Here is a 16,891-nt window from a genome sequence, read left to right on the forward strand (position 1 = left end):
CCTGGCACAAATTAAGCACAGAGTTTAATGCTTTGCATTTTCTGAAGAACTGATGGTAGTTTTATGTGGTTTCTTCAGTGCTGACAGGTAGAAGATCTGGCACTTTAAAGAGGGGGGTTTTGTAGTATTTTCGAAAGGGATTAAACGTTTGACTACATTTTAAGGGGTCATTGCCTCTGGTATTTCACATACAGGTAACACTAGATTTGTGTGGCCTTTTAATGGGTGTTTTTACTGAGCCTACTCCAGGTTTTGAATGGTAATAAAGATAAACTGCCACGCCTTTTTTTTTTCTTTTGGTAAATTGTTTTAAGATTCCCAAGACATTCACACAATATTTCAGGAGATCTAAATTATGCTCTTTTTTAAAAAAAATTAATACAAAACCTGGAAATCCAGGTCATCCTTAATTTCTTACCTGCTATTTACCTGGGTTAAAATTCTGAATTTCATCTGCAGTGGAGGCAACAATAACTTCAATAACTAACCACCTGTAATGATGGGTTTCCAAACAGGAAACTTCAGGCAAGTTCCTCAGCTAATGTAACTGCACAGGAGGATCTGGCCCCTTGATTTTTCCAGGGAGCTTTTCTGAGTGTGTTTTATTTATTTCTATTTTGACCAAAACTAAAGAGAAGGCAACATTCTAAGCTCTGTTTATGGGCCATCAGTCCTAGTACTATGAAAGTACACTCAAATATCTAGCTATATAATTTGATGCTAGCAAAAGGATGTCAGTTTTCAAGGAGATATGGGAGAAAGTGAACATCACAATTAGAGATTTCTGTTAATGTTAGTCTTTAAATATGAGGGTTGCTTTACAAAAAGTGATTTTCTTTAAAATGAAAATGAAGGAGCAGCAGCTTAAAATGTCTTCCTGGTATGCACTTACTAATGACTTTAGCAGGAGGGAAAGTCTTGATTTGTTTTTGATCAGCCTCTTAAGTGCTAACGATTCCTGGTCTCTGAGGGCCAAGGATTTGTAAATCCACCTACCAGACTCGGATAATGTTTCATTGTGACCTGTGTTAATATGAAGGTGATGAAAGAAAAAAAATCCCAAAGCCAAGTCAATAAAATAGGCGGAGAGCTCTTGGTGGAAAGGGAAAGCTGTGGGTCTGCTGCTGGAAGAGGTTCAGAGATCAAGTGGCTCAATGCTTTCTCCTGATGGCAGCAGATGGGCTGGTTTGGGTGTGGAGGCCTTTGTGACTGAATAAATCCTCCTACCAGGCCACTTCATCATCATGTCAGTTTCCTCCCAAGTCCTCTCCTTTCCATATCCCCACCCTGACTGACTAGCACAAAGGAGGGGAGCTCCAGCATCTTACCTCCTATACTGTGCTACAATCAAACCTTTTTAAAGACTATTTGCATGTTGCTTTTTATTCAGGATGGGGTCAGGTCATATATATTTTCAGCAACTCTTTCCTTAGATGCCTGAGACAATCGTTTCACAGAAGCGTGATGCTATTGTTCACACAAGATCTTATCCTAAGATGCCAATTTTTCTTTGCCTCATGCTTTTAGAAATATTTTCACATAATGTACTGAAGTGAGCTATAGATCTACAATATGCAAGGAACACCGAATTGCACCATCTTTTGGATCTTGTCACATACATTTAGGCTGAAAGCTCTATCTAGGTGGAGATATTATGAGTTCAGAACCTCGCGAAGCTGAAAGCAAAACCCAAGGATTTCAAGAAAATGAGTGCACAAAGTTAGGCTTCTAAATAAATGATCAAAATAGTGAAATGCTCAATACAATCCAATCTCTTATTGAGGGGCCTAAAGAGGGATTTAAGAGCCTACCTTTAACACAGCTCCTCCTCTGAAACCTACCTTTAGACACTCACTTTTAAAAGTTTTGACCTAAACACTATGCAGCTCTAAAGTCCTTGATTTTTGGAAGCCTTTTTTGTAATGATTACATTTCCCCATGTAACTGGAAAAGCTTGTGGCAGAAGTGCAAAGGCTCCAAAGCTCTGCATGCAGCTGTGGAAAATGCTCTGTTAGCGACACGGTAACAGATGGCCAAGAAGGCTTGGTGACCATGGGCCTTGTCTTATTGAGAGCAGGAAACAATACCATGCATGCGCCACCCAACAGCGTTCAGGCACATTGTCGTCACCCTAGTGCAAAATCCCAATTCCACGCTTAAGAGCTGCAGAAAAGACCCTCAGTCTCTCAAACCTGCAAAAGAGCAGCTCCCCATGTTGCTCATTGCAAATATGGAAAGGGCAATGCATATAGAAATCTAATTATTGGCAGGCACAGCCCCGCGTTTAGCATGATAATCGCAGGGCCCTCATGCTCTCTTGTGCATGGACCCCTGAAAGGTAATGGTGAAAGCAAAAGTTAACGCTATTGAATTTCCATCAGTCATTCAATGTTTGCTTTGCTTATGTTGACATGATTTTGTTGTTTGGTCTTAAATTGCAGTGAGAAAGTGTTTGTAATCACTTTAAAAAAAATTTAAGGGGGCTTGTCTCCTGCTTTAGCTATAATGAGAGGCAGAAAGGGCTAAGACAAGAGAGCTAGATGGCCCCATTGCACAATTACCTTTATTTCCCACAAATCCCTGCATAAACCCGCTAGTCCAGTTTAGGGCTGGAGTGACTCTATTGGCAAGGCTGCGTTACACCGCTTGAGGATCTGCCCCTTGGGTCCTAAAAACACCCGCCAGCCCTTAGTGGTGTGCGCAAAGCTTGAAGCCCAAGTGCGGCAGCGGCAGCAGGGGAGCCAATGGACGAGGCTAGAGCAATGCCGAGACCTACCCGGAGAGCGGGTGCGGGCTGTGCCTGTTAGCTCCCGGCTGCAGGTCTCTCGGGGATGCGGAGCAGCGCGGCACGAGCCCGAAGGGATGCAGAGAGGCTGGGGGGCGGGGGGGGGCTTGGGTTGGAATCTAGTGGCAGCAGCTTTAGCCCAACAGCTCGCAGCAGCCCCCACAGGGGTGAGACAGCAAGGGCGGGGGGCGGGGCGGCGAACCTGACCAGGTTGCCGGAGCCCCCATGCACCCTCCGCAGCTGGCCCTACCCCCCCCCCCCGACTGCGACTCCCCCACCCCCCCACATCCTGCGCGGGAGGGGGAAGGGGGGGTCATATGCTATTGCAATTAGTTCGGCTGCCAAGATCCAGGCCCCCCCCTCCCGCTGCCGGCATCCCAGCGCCAAAGGGCCATTTGACAGGGCTGGGGCGGGGGGGGGGTTGTCCCAGCAAAGGCCCCCTCCAGCCCCCACCCCCTCGTGCTGCCCAGGTTTATAACGCGGCAGCCCCAGGCAAAGCAGCAGCGCCGCGCGCCCGTCCTCTGTCCCGGGGGCTGCAGCGAGCGCGCGCGGGGCTCTGGTCCGCCGGGGGGCCGGGCTCGGTGCCCCCCCCTCCCCCATGCCCCTCGGGCGGGTGGCGCGGCTGCTGCTGCTGCTGCTGGCGGGGAGCGGGCTGGAGCCATGCGCCGCCGATCGCTGCAGCTGGAAGGGGAGGTAGGCGCCGGCCGGGGGGTGGGGGCGTGCAGAGCCCGGGCTGGGGCCCCAGCCGGTGGGCCGACCCCAGAGCCGGGCCAGGGCCAGGCGTTGCTGGCTCCTGGGGATGGATTTAGTTGTTTTCCGGGACAACGAGTTGGGTTTGGAGCCGCTGCCCCGGGGGGGGCGCTTTGGGCTGCCCGAAAGGTTAGAAAACTCCCCAGAAAATGTCAACGGACATGAGGCGGGGGGGGGGTTGTCTGTCAGCCCCCACCCCGGTTAGATCGAAATTTTTCCACCCGCTCGGCAGCTGAAAGGGGGAACTCTTGGGGTTCGGTGTTACCCAGCCAGGAAGAGCAGCTTTGGCCCTTCTGATCAGGGAGACGCGTCTCGTCCGCCTAAGACAATGTGAAGCTCTTGCATAGCTACGTGGTGCCTGCCGAGCTTCTTATGCCCATTACAAACCGACCCCATCTGAGACTGGCACATTGCATATTATTTCTGTATTTGCAGATGGGGGAAACTGAGGCACAGCGCTGCAGCTTGATTTGTCTGCAGCCAGCCAGCAAGTCACGAGCCCGGGGCTCCAGCTTCCCAGTCCCGCTTTTAAAACTGAGCCTCTTTTTTTACAGCCATCACAAAAGCAATCCAGTGATATAACAGCAATGACTTCAATCATTAGGTTTGATGTTAGAGAAAGAACAATATTGAATTTTGTTTCTCTTGTCTACTGAAGGCCTGAACCCTGACAGCAGAAATAGCACCAGACTATTTTACAACATCCCCAAATGTCAGTGTCTGATTTTAAGTGTCTTTTTTTAAAAAAAGCAGGATTTGCCCTTTGCAGAAAACACCTGCACCCGAACATGGGGTGTCAAGCTATGTTGAAAGATTTTCCCCTTAACAAATCAGTGTATCGTCTATGTCAAACAACAGGAAGATACAAAACTGATGGAAAATTTTCAACAATATTTTTGTCATAATTTTGAAGGAAAGCGTGGTTCAGATTTTTCACAAAAATTATGATCCTTTTTAACCAGGTGTAGTATTAAAGATACTGGGCCTGATTCAGATCTAAGCTACGACTATAATCAAAAGTAACTCCAAATTAATGAAATTGCACTGATGTAAAGCTAGCGTGAGCAAGATCAGAACCAGGGCCAGCTCTTTGTTTAGAAATGACTCTTCAGTGGTAGTTACCAGTGACATTTTCAAAGTCCACCTGGCTTAGGCTTCTAAGTCCCATTTTCAAAAGTGATTTAGGCATTTGGGCACCTAATTCTCATGGAAAGGCATTAGGACTTGCTCCAAGGGGTAGGATTTTCAAAAAGAGCTAAGCATTGATCTAACCCTGCTTCCATTGAAGGCAATGGGAATTTTGTCCTGGTTTGGAAAGGTCAGTGCTGAGCACTTTTTAAAATGGGACATAGGCTTAGCGTTGAAGTTGCAGCGTGGACTCTGAAGCCTGGGACGAGGGGTGGGCTTCAGCGCCCAAGCTGCAGCTTCAGAATGCAATCTTCACAGTGATTTTTTAGAGCACTAGCAGGACCCCCACTCCACTCTGTCAACCCCAGGCTGGGAGAGTGGCAAAGTTTGAAAAAGTTACCCTACATCTGTTACCATGCAGCTCGCCACAGAAGCAGCTCTCCTTTATTAGCTGCCACTAGAGAAATAATTAAATGTAGTAGTAACAATCATTAATAATGTAGACCATGAATCTACATCCAGTAGTTGCTGCAACAAGACTTTTGAAGCACCTTGCTGTCTCCTCTTGAAAACGGGGAGAAAATAGAGTGTAGGGAGCAATCCAGCAGTGGCCAGGCACCAGGAGATGGACAAGACTTACAAATCATCCAGGCTGGCTCTGACTCCCGAGGGTCATTTCTTTCCCTGTTTCGTGTACAAAAAAGGGGGATTGTTATTTATTATGTGTATTCTGAAGCCCAGCTGAGATGGGGGCCTTGTTGTTCTAGGCACTGCACACATAAAAAGAGACGGTCCCTGTCTGGAAGACCTGGCAATCTTAATCTGCAAGACAAAGGGTGGAAAGGGAAACAGAGGCACAGAACAGTAAAATGGGTTACCCCAGATCACACAGCAGGTTAGTGGCAGGTTAGGGAGTGACCTCACTCTGCTGCCTCCCACTAGCCTGTGCTGCCTAGGTTTTGTTCATTATTAACGATGTATATTTGGCCTTGCCTTGGCAGTGGTTTAAGTTGGGAACCCCGTTCCCGCACAGTGGAGCAGGTCCACCTGCGCTGCACCGAGGGCTCCCTGGAATGGCTGTACCCAGCACGAGCCCTGCGTGTTGTCCTGGAGCCCAACCTGTCGAGCACCAGGCACACCACTGTCTGCATCAAGCCAGCAAGTGACTTCCAGGGTGCCAGTATCTACGTGGAGCGCGCTGGCCAGCTGCACCTGGTGGTGAGCGAAGCCGAGGAGGCACGGCTGCGCCACGTGTCCTGCTTCAGTGCCCACACACCACAGCGGGTAGCACTTTTCCTGCAGGCCAGCCCACAGAGGGATATCAGCCGCAGGACGGCCAGCTTCCAGTACGAACTGCTGAGCAACCAGAGCGCAGCGGGCCCTGATGTCCAGAAAATGGCCCTTGTAGAAGGTAAGGCTGAGATCTCCCACAGACCCTGATCCTGCAAATGGGGACAGGACAGAACCCTCAACCCATGCAGAACCTCAGCCACTTCTGTAGGGTTCCCACAATGGTGCAGGGCTCCATCAACAGGGAACCAATTTCATGAATGGGGTTGTGGTGTTCCTTATTGCAGGAGACGGATAATCTCTTACCTATGAACCCCAACACCTGCCCCTCTCCCTACTCCCCTTGTTAACACATCACATTGATCATGGGCGATGCTTACAGAACAGAGTCGAGCTATCCCTCTTCCGTGCTCCAAAAGCAGGAAAAGCTCCCAGTGCTGTGAGGGAAAATTCTGTCCCGTCCCCACGTTTGTCAGCTAATTTAATCATGGGCACCTGAGCAAGCAGCGCTGGAACACAGGGGAACATTTTCAAAAGCATTTAAGTGTCTTACGCTCCTGCATTCCCTTTACGCTCCTGAGTTCCCTTTTCAGAAATGACTTTAGGCACTTTAAGAGCCCAGGTCTCACTGGAGGAGCCTAAATGCCTTTAAGGATCTGGATCGGAGTGTCTTTTGTAAATGAGATTTAGGCTCCTAAGTTCTTATAGTGCTTTTGAAGATTTTACCCTGGTTCTGTTCCCATTTTGTACCCTGAGAGACCCTCAGACAATGTCTTCAACCCACATCACAGTGGCTCAGAGCTGAGGCCAACTGTAGGGGGAAAGGAAGTTGAATAAAAAGAGAAACCACAGCACTTCCCTGCTGTCCTCTCCCCTTTCTTAGACTATTGGGGGGAGAGGCTTCGTTTTGTGTACTGGCTGTAACTGAGGAAATATGCTTACCTAAGGGTGTAATTGTAAAGAGATTGGCACACTCAAGCACTGCCTGACGTAGATGTTCTGTATAATAAACTTAGTATAAATCAAAGTAAATACATAATGAAATAACCTTTACTTGGAACAGAAACAAACTGATTTTCCAGTGGCATGTTCAAAATTAGAATGACATAGAATTAAGCAGGTATGAACATCTGTCTGTCACAAAGTAGGCATGGCCCTGTAAATTACAAAATGACAAATATTCCAGCATATGCCCAGCTATTAGCAAGGAAGTGGAATGTCCCCAAGGGAAGCAGGCTTTGAGCCATGGATGGGGATTTCCAGAGTTAAACCCTCAATTCCCATTGACTTTGAATAGGATTTGAGCAACTAACTCTCTTAAGGCCATTTGGAAAACAGCCATAATGCTCTCTTCGACGTTGATGGATGGAGACCACAGATTCATTAGACACATCCTCCTTGATTCTGGTCTTCTGATTATTCTTGCATCAGGTTTATGTCTTTCACAGTGAGGAAATAGCCATATTGGCTACCAGGATATAATTGCCCTAGCCTAAGATAGGAAGGAATGTAACAGAAAATCAGTGAGGAAGACTTTTGCGCTGTGCTTAAAGCATAGGACTGTGAGTAAGGAATTCTGTGTTCTATTTTTGGCTCAGTGTGTGACTGTGAGCAAGTCACTTCTCCCTGTGAGATTTAGGTCATTAATTTCAGACAGTGTCTGGAAATTCTCTGAATCCTTATTATAAAATAGCCCCGTATTTCAGAGCAATGGTCTCTAGCACTGCCTCTTACCGGAGTGCTACTGCAGAATTCCCAGCAATGAATATAACGTGTCACACAATGGGTGGAAGGGGCTACAGAAGTGCAAAATATTGTAATTGTTGCAATGAGCCATTGGTGCTGCAGTCCAGCATTGTAAGATTTCCAATGGAATTCACTTTGGAAATTAAACAAAAAATCCACCTAGAATTCTTGATATTTTCAGAGATCAACGTAGATGGATGCGTAAAGTACCAAAGTTTTCTACTATATGATAGCTCCAAAAACTACTGAATTGAAGAAAGGACAGTAAAAATATTGTTGGCTTGGTCCAAAGCCCATTGAAATCAATGGATCAGGCTACTGTCCTCACACCCTTCACCAGTCTGTCAGCAATCATTTTATTGATCAGTAACTGATTCTTTTGTTCTTTAGCGATGTGCCGTCCTTGTGACAACATGGAGCTTCTGATGGCCATTTGCAGTAGTGATTTTGGTAAGCAGACTTACAGGAAAATATTCTGCTTCTCATTATGCATTGATTATTTTGGCTTATTTGCCTCTTCTTTAAATACTTTGATCTTCTTGCTCTTCAATCTGAAAACTCCACTAGCTTGTGTCAAAGAATGAAAAAGATGGGATAAATCAGATCTGTAGATCAAACACACTGAATCTAGCAATTTTTTTTTCTTTCCACGTACATTATACACGCTCCCTCTTTGGCATGAAGCTTTTTGCTGGAATCATTTTGTCACAGTTCCCTTGCCTTTCACTTTCTGATAGTTTTGCACATGCACACACGTGCAACAGAAATATTCTTTACTTACCTTCCATCTAATTGCACAGATATGAAGAATTTTGTAAAATCCCTGTTTATGCAGGTTGGCTTTTTCCAAACTGATCACACCTTAAAACTGCTGTAATGATGGCAGAGCAATCTTTGTGGGGACTGTTCCTCGCCATGTGTTTCACGGTGGGGCTGTACCCAGGGCTTAAATTCAGCCAGAGCTGTCCGGAGCAGAGCTCTGGTAGATATTTTCAAATCCCTGCAGTTTTTATAGCGTATTGGTAGCTCCAGGAAATACTCTAGGAGAATTTAAGCACTGACTGTACGTTATACCCCCACATCAAACTTTCCCAAAGTGAGTCTGGTTAGAGGTGTAACCTCACACAGATGCTATAGAACATCAGATGCAAACAACGTTAATAGACCTGATCCTGCATCGATGGACATCAATGGCAAAACCCCAATTTCCACTGCCCTTGACCAAATTAAAAAAAAGATATATTTTTGGACACCATTGATTCTGCTATCCCGCAAGGAGATCTTTTATCCTTGATAAAATCAGTGGGTGCAGCCTTGAAACTGAAGCCAAATCAGAAATAGTTCCTGCTACATAATGCCAGCGACTGCACATGACAAGGTCACAGATACATTTATAATTGTCCTTTGTACATTCCCTTTCATTCTACTCTCTTTCATATTGTGCTCTCAGTGGTTTATTATACTTAGCACAAGTACACGCACACAGACACACGCGCACACGTACGTTCCAGTTTGGTTACTGATGGAGTCCATTGCTTGTGACTTAAACCTAGTTGTATGAGAAGCTTTACCCTTCATTAATGACACCGTTTTTCAGCCCCAGCATTGCACATCCCTTTTGAGAAAACAAATGCATTAATATGCTATAAAGTAGGGAAACCGTTAACATGATGCTGTAGCAAAGGCTTTATCTCCTTTATTTCATCTTGCAAAATCTCTACTGATCTGTTACTTCTCAGTATTGTCTCCTGCTCTGTAACGTTTTTTTTGTTTTTATTGCACTGATTTTTCCTTTACACACACAAATTGTATCATATTAATTATACTGATCTAGTTAAAGCCATACAACCTCCCCTAATGTGGACACAGTTAAATATGCTTATAGCTAGGATTGGCAGCGTTCAATTTTTATTTTTTCAAATTCCAAGAGATAACATCAATGTTTAAATTTAAGCTTTTTTCAATTTAAATTTTCAGTTGTGCAAAATTATAGATTTTAATTATCTTTATTTTTATCAATTTAAACTTTCACAGGTGTGGGAAATTATGTCATGATATTTATTTAATGACAGTAGATGGTGAGATTGAAAAGTTAAAGGTTGTCAGCCATTAAAACACAAATTGTCTATATTAGAACAGCCAAAGGAAACAGCCTTACATCAAACTCTGATAAGTTCTCAAGCAGCACTTTTTTTTAACTTTGCCTAACTGTAAATGTTGATGATCATGGATGGAAATATTGTGTCAGTTTGTGGTGACATGGACATTTACCAATGCTTACTGATAAAAATCGACTCCTTTCAAGCCTACTTATAAGCTATCGTGATATCAGACATCTTTATTCCAGTGTAACTACATCCATTCTAGGGGTTGTCCTGGTAGAACTATATTGGCATATCAATACAAAATTTCCATAGTAAGACCTGGGCTCCTTTCGGTTTATTCCTGCGTCAATCATCTTTCTTCTTCATTTGAACTAATTGACGCAATGTACCCCCTTGTTTCTACTTGATGAAGTTATCAATTCCCATGCAAACAGCTCTCCCTCTGTGCAGCCCGTAGCCCCAGAGACTGACAGATGTGGAGGCCCAGGGTGCACAATGGGGGGCATTTATACTTATAGCACCAACAGACCAGAAGAAATAGGCCTTTGAACGGACTCTATTTATGACCTGACTTCCTTGCCCTACGCTCACAAATCGCTATCATCAACTTTTTTGATTAGAGAAAATAGCTGCTAATGAAAGTGTAAATGACACCGGGAGTGAATGGAGGCTTTATGGTTATTCTTAAGGCAGAGGTCTTCAGTGACTGCTCCTGCACAGCTCATGGCCTAACTTTGAGGAACAGGCACAAGTGCATTATAGCTTGTCAATAGACTTGGCTGCATCTGATTAAAGATGCTCACACAAAGAAGGAGATGAAGAGCAGAGCGGAGACATCTGTTGTGCTAAGCCCTTGCAGCCCTTGAAAATTAAATTAGCTAGGGAAGGTCCTGGACTTTTCAGAAATAAGCTCTTTGTGCCCCTTACACTAATGAGACCATTATCTCCAAAGGAAAGAGCTAAGTGATGGATATTTTGCAAAGTCCCAGCTCAATGTGTAACCTCTCATTTGCTCAGGGCCTGTTGTTGGCAGAATGGTTGAGGGATGCTCTTGAGCGTTCCCTGTATTTTGGGTTCAAATTGAATTTTGTTCTTGAAGAAAGGTAATAAGAAAAGTCAGTTTCCATTGATTGTTGGGGACCGGAGGTGGGACGGAGAGGAAGATTTCACACCGGCAAACAACAGGCATGAGTTTTGCAGTTGTGAAATGGATGACACTCTCTGTGCTGGAGCCACAAATGATTAAACTTATTTAGGTCTTTATTCTATTTTTATTTCCCAAACCAGCTATGCTAGTTTTGACAGGTGGGGCGGGTTTAAATGAGGCATAAAGGTTTCTGTTGCTCCGAAAAAAGGGACTGAATAAGTATGCTGGGGGAAATGGAGCGTTTTGTCAGTAGGAGACAAAATTCGATGTGTATGCACACCAGGCTGTGCCAGGGAGGAAAAAAAAAGTGAGATTTTCTGGTACAATTTTCTAGTGTTGACCAAACCCAAATTCCCAGTCCTATACTAGCATGGACCCTGCATCCACAGGAAGCGCCCCCTGGAAATCACCAAGAATGGCCAACAGAACACAAACCCTTACCCATCTAGAGCACTGTGTACAAACCGTTCCCTCTATTTTATTTTGACTTCCAGATCTAGTTTACATTAGGCCAGATCCTCAAATGGCATCACTGCATTTACTTCACGGGGGCTGTGCTGCTTTATACCACTGGAAGAGCTGACCCTAAAATGTCTGTCTTGTTAACTAGGTTAATTAATTTTTTTATACAAGAAGATTTCATACTGAGTAATACATTTTTTAAAACATCGAATGCCCTTTAGTCCTTATGGAGGTGGACCATGGCTGCAGATTGATTCTGATGATGACAAATCAAAACTTTGTCAAAACAAGGCTACTGATCAAATGATGATTTGGGTGAATTTTTGATTCAAGTATAATATCTGTCCATAGTTGCACTGTAGGAATGAAATACCTAGCTTTGGTTTCCAATTTTTTTCTGACATTCAATGCTTTACTAGTCATGGTGTTTTCTTAAGAAACCTGAAATAATACAGCACTGTAGCACTCAAAATCACAAAACTGCAGAATTTGTACTGGAAATCTAAAAAATAAATTAACAACCTAACAAATGGCTCTCAATTTATGATCCATGGAGCATCTGCAAAGCCCTTCTCTGGGGCTCTCAGGGGGAAACACTTCAGCTGCATTTGCTCTGGGGCCTATCAATGCACCTCTACCACTGGCAGCAGCATGAGAAATGGTAGTGTAGACTGAGCCCTGTTCTGAGGCTTGGCCACACTACAACTTCCAACAGTGCTTCAACTGGTGTCCAAAAGGAATAGTGGGGACTTGGAGTGATGGCCCATGACAGGGTCACTCGCTGGGAACAGAGACTGAAAACATTTACGGAACCCTTGAACTAGACTGTCGCTGTATGTTGGTGTGCACAGTTGCTGTGTTATACCCCAGAAGTGGCTGCATGTCAGCAAGTTCTCAAACAGGTAATTAATTGTACAGTGATGTGGAACCATTGGTATAAAAGGGGCTATGTAATATCAGAACATTATTCCTTCTAGGGAAAAATGCACTTAAGATACTATAGTAGCTGAACTCTTTATCAGAAAGATCTGTGCCATAACCAACTCACTGTTCATGTCGTCTTCGCATCTAGTGGTGAGAGGATCAATCCAAAATGTTTCCCATGACCCTGAAAATCACATGTCCCAGGTTGAAGTCAGCGGCCAGAAAGTCTACAGGCAGAAAAACAGAATTTTCCGACAGGATGAAGCAACTGGTGAATGGAAGGGCCCCATAAAAACCCTGCTGCGGTGCAAGGTAAAGAAAGGTGCTGGAGATTTCCTGTTCACTGGCAATGAACATTTCGGAGAAGCTTGGCTGGGCTGTGCCCCTAGATTTAAAGACTTCAGTTCTATTTACCAAACAGCCAGAGAACGGGGAACAAACCCATGTGAGTTTCAGTTTCGCTGAAATGCATGTCCCAAGAGTGCTGAGTAAGAGGATCGCGGTCTCATGTTTGGATGCTGTTCATGAGGTTCAGCAAAGGCTGACGACAGATTTCATTGGATCTAGGGCTGGGAGAGCCTCTTGGAGTTTATGGCTCTGTGAACCTCTCAAACTAGGATAGTGAGACTGGAATGGTTTAAAGTCATGAAGTGCTTTGCTTGTAATTCAATTACAGGTGCCCCTCCTGGGAGCTTCTGATTTTTTATGGGACTGCTTTCCCCACCCCAGCTGAAGAGTAGCCTGTGCTGTGTGTTAGAGGTAGGAGATGCCTCACAAAATCTAGGATGCCCTAAGTGGGTGTCCTATTGGTAGTGTATTTTCCATTAGCATTTTTCTCCCCACACTTATTTTTTTCACTCTGTGCTTCAGTTTTCACGCACTAGCTTCCCTCCCTGCACCCTGCATGTACAGGGTAAGGAGGATGCAGACTCAATGACACAGAGTTTGAGTTGAACTACTAAGCCCACAGCCTATCAGTGGGTCTGTCAGTTTCCTGAGGTCTCTCTCTTGGGAAGTTACAATTCATTAGAACACATGCTAACTAAGACTCTAGGGCAGAAGCTTGGCTGTTTTAAAGCTGTGTAGTGCCCATGACTGCTCAGGTTATAGCAGCTAAAGACCTTAGTGTAGATAAGAGCTCTTGTGATTATCATCATCCTGGTTAACATGAGTTACTAACATGATGAATTGTCCCAGTTCAGTCAAGCCCTATAAGAAAGATACGGCAGGTAAAAACCATTTATTTCAAGGCAAGTCGACTGGTAAGGCATGCATGGTTAGCCCCCAACTGCATGCATTGGAATCACAATTCACTGTAAGTAGTGGTCGATGTGTAGAAAGTGATCAAGCTGAGACAGAACTGAAGCTTGTGCTGTATCAAAAGAGGTAAAACGGATGTCCTGTTCCTGAATCTGATCTTTCTGCTTTGTGATTAAGTAAATGAACAATGTTGTTAACTTAATGTTTGCATTGTGAACTTTGCTCAGCAAAAATGAAAGTTTTGAGGAACTTAAGTTTCAGAGACAGTTCGTACATCCCAGAGTCAGCACTCACTCTGCTCTTCTGAAAGTCCATGCTCACTGAATATCAATTGTAGGAGCGGGCTTGTCTAAAGGGTTAGTGTTGGTTGGTTTTTTAAAGTGCAGTCCATGTTTCCCAGCTGTACTTTGCACTTTCAAACATTGTTTTTGCTGATCACCTACGTACTGTATTTGACTGCTTTGTATATTTGGGAACAAAATTGTACATGTTGATAGTATACATTATTGTGTATTTGTTTTACCTATGAGTACAAATGCCCTTAGCTATATCTCAGCAATGTTACCTGGAAAATAAAATATTTTGTTTTCATAAAGCTTGATCATAGATCGACGCTCCTTTAGTAACTTAGTCTTTCAGAAGAACTTGTCGTAGCTACACAATGTTTTACTGAGTGTTAGATGTTTTCAAATACAAATGATCCACTATGAAATTAATCTGGGTACAAGTTATGTACATATAAATGCATGCATATCAGATATATAATATATAGTTAAGAAGAACAGAAGAAGAATGGCCATACTGGGTCAGACCAAAGGTCCGTCCAGCCCAATATCCTGTCTACCAACAGTGGTCAATGCAAGGTGAGCCAGAAGGAGTGAACCTAACAGATAATGATCAAGTCATCTCTCTCCTGCCATCCATCTCCACCCTCTGACAAACAGAGGCTAGGGACACCATTCCTTACCCATCCTGGCTCAGGAATGGTGTTGTGCAGTGCCTCACCAATCTTGAATTTAGCAATGTGAACCACCCACAGGCTGACAGAATAATGAATAAACACAAGAGATCGTGCATTGTGACTGTGTTCCTATTCCAGCCGTGCTGCACTCTACACACATTTCACTGCATTATGAGAGCTCCCAAGTCAAGACTAATCAAAAGAACAAGTAGACTTGGTTGACATTTTTCAAATTAATTTATTTGAAGAAAAAAAAAAAAAGGTCATTTTGGGAAATTTAAAGTGTTAAATATTTTAAATAAAAAAAATTCTTCCTCTTCTTCCCCACAAAAAGTTAAAAATGAGGGTGGGTTTTTCCTTCCCCCATCCTCTTTTTCTGTGGCAAAAGGGGGGAAGAAATAGGAGGGGATACAAACACTGAAGAATTTCACACTAGAAACAAAACATGCAGAATGCCAAGTTATTTTGAAATTTTCAATTTTTTTTTTTAAATAAACGTTACACCTTGTTTGGCCCAGCTCTAGTACCAATTAGATCCAGGTGCGAAACCAAAGATTCTCCAAGGCAAAGAACTTAGGAAAGAGGGAGCCTCGCAGTTAGAAGCGTTAACTGCCCATACATTTGCTAAGTGATCCTGTATCCATTGTAACGAGTGATGCTTCAGCCAGCCCCGGAATAATCCTGGTGTAGTAAGCTTGAAATCAATACTTGCATGTGCTTACACCAGGACCAAGCATTTCAATAAGATTAGCTTTTGATGAGGCCTCATGTGTAACAGATGGGTGATATCCCCAATATTTCACTTTGTATAAAAGGGCTAGTTAAAAAATCCCACTACAATAAAGAAGTCAGACCACGTACATTCAGTTTCATTGGCACGACAAGGTAGACAGTCATTGTTCAAGTAAATGAGTCAAGTGGTTGTGATCAGGTCAGGACATTTGGATTTTGGAACCTTGTTTCTAAAGAGCCAATCTGGGAAAGCTAGAATGGCAGCCCACAAGATTTCCTGGGCACGGATTCATTTCAGAGCGTGGCAGAGACGGTTTCTTTCCTTAACTTCATACCTCACCCAGTTTCTGAAGGATCATATTGAATCATAACATCTGTTCTGAAGCTATACTAGACTAAAAGGTAATGGGATTTAGCTGGATTACCCCATGCATAATAGGAGCCAGTAAACGCATTCATGGGCCCCTTATAGTCATCCCGACAGTAAGAGGTTGTACAGACCTAGACAAAGCAAATTATGCAAGCAGTTTGTAATGCCCACAACTTCATTATGTAGGTCATTCAATGCAACCCAGTTCACCCACAATGTGTGTTTGCTCTATTTGGAAACGACAAGGCAGAGACTAATTGTGTGTCAAAGCCATAATGCACTTGACAGACAAGCAATGAGAAATGAAAGAAATCAAGGTAGGTCAAGAACCAGGGAGCTATATAACACCATAGGTGAAGAGCTGGCCAGAAGTTATGCTTAATACATAGATTCAAGGTCAGCTGTAAGAAGCTGGCAATGGAAAGGCCGTGCATGTAAAATCTATTCCTCTGTAAATTCCCCAAATAGCAGGTATACTGAAACCCTTGCTGAAAAGTCCTAATAGGGAAATAAGCAATAAGATTTTACAAAAATTATTCTAAAGCCGCCTCTATCCTTTCTGTGTGTGTTGATCCAGGCCCTAGAATGGCATAGAAAGGGCATCACGCTCCAAGCAAGTCTCCAAGATGATTTAAAAAAAAGCCTCTAGGACTTTTCCATAAAGGAAAACATGCAGCAGCTTTAAAAAAAAAAAAACAAAAAAAAAAACAAACCCCCAACCTATAAACAAAGCATGTACAAGTTCATTTCAAAAAAGTCTAGACTGTTCATAAAGGTCCCAGGCCCAAGCAGCCAAGCATCTGACCCCACATAAGATCGGGCAGTGGTAGCTTTATATCTCCTCCTTTGAAACAATATTACAGTATCTGGGCTCGTGTTTTTTCACGGACAGGGCCCGATTCTGGGGGGCGATGCGCACCCCATTAATTTCTATGGGTGCCTGATGCACACAGCCTCTTGAAGAACTCGGCCCTTAGAATTAATCGTAGCAGTAAAAAACAGAAGGCAGCAAGTGCTACGGGCCATAGGTGATATGCCAAATAGTTGGATGGGGATGCAGAGGTGCCCCTTTTCCTCATCCACCCCAGGACAGGAAGATCATGGTACATGAATGCTCAGTGGCTGCCTCCTTCCCATCAGTCCCTCAAGATGGTGTCCCAACCTGGTGTGATCTCCTATTGCCCCTTGTGTAGCACGAGTAACCGACCACAGACTCCATATGGGTAGCATT

At 44.0% G+C, this 16,891-nt stretch overlaps 1 protein-coding gene across 4 annotated transcripts; it reads left to right on the forward strand.

Annotated features, from left to right (window-relative positions):
* Positions 1 to 3,383: 3,383 nt before the first annotated feature.
* Positions 3,384 to 14,192, forward strand: LOC127033005 (meteorin-like protein). 4 transcript variants are annotated; one of them, XM_050920734.1, is made up of 5 exons: positions 3,404 to 3,478; positions 5,431 to 5,558; positions 5,665 to 6,074; positions 8,090 to 8,149; positions 12,486 to 14,192. In XM_050920734.1, exons 2-5 carry the CDS (start codon positions 5,533 to 5,535, stop codon positions 12,800 to 12,802), a joined length of 813 nt encoding a protein of 270 aa, XP_050776691.1. In that variant the 5' UTR covers positions 3,404 to 3,478; positions 5,431 to 5,532; the 3' UTR covers positions 12,803 to 14,192. The 4 variants fall into 4 exon arrangements, with proteins under 4 accessions (XP_050776689.1, XP_050776691.1, XP_050776690.1 ...); XM_050920732.1 differs by lacking the exon at positions 5,431 to 5,558 and having other exon boundaries at positions 3,384 to 3,478; XM_050920733.1 differs by lacking the exon at positions 3,404 to 3,478 and having other exon boundaries at positions 3,653 to 5,558.
* Positions 14,193 to 16,891: the final 2,699 nt, after the last annotated feature.

This window comes from Gopherus flavomarginatus, chromosome 12, assembly GCF_025201925.1.
Source record: "Gopherus flavomarginatus isolate rGopFla2 chromosome 12, rGopFla2.mat.asm, whole genome shotgun sequence".
Classification (NCBI taxonomy): domain Eukaryota; kingdom Metazoa; phylum Chordata; order Testudines; family Testudinidae; genus Gopherus; species Gopherus flavomarginatus.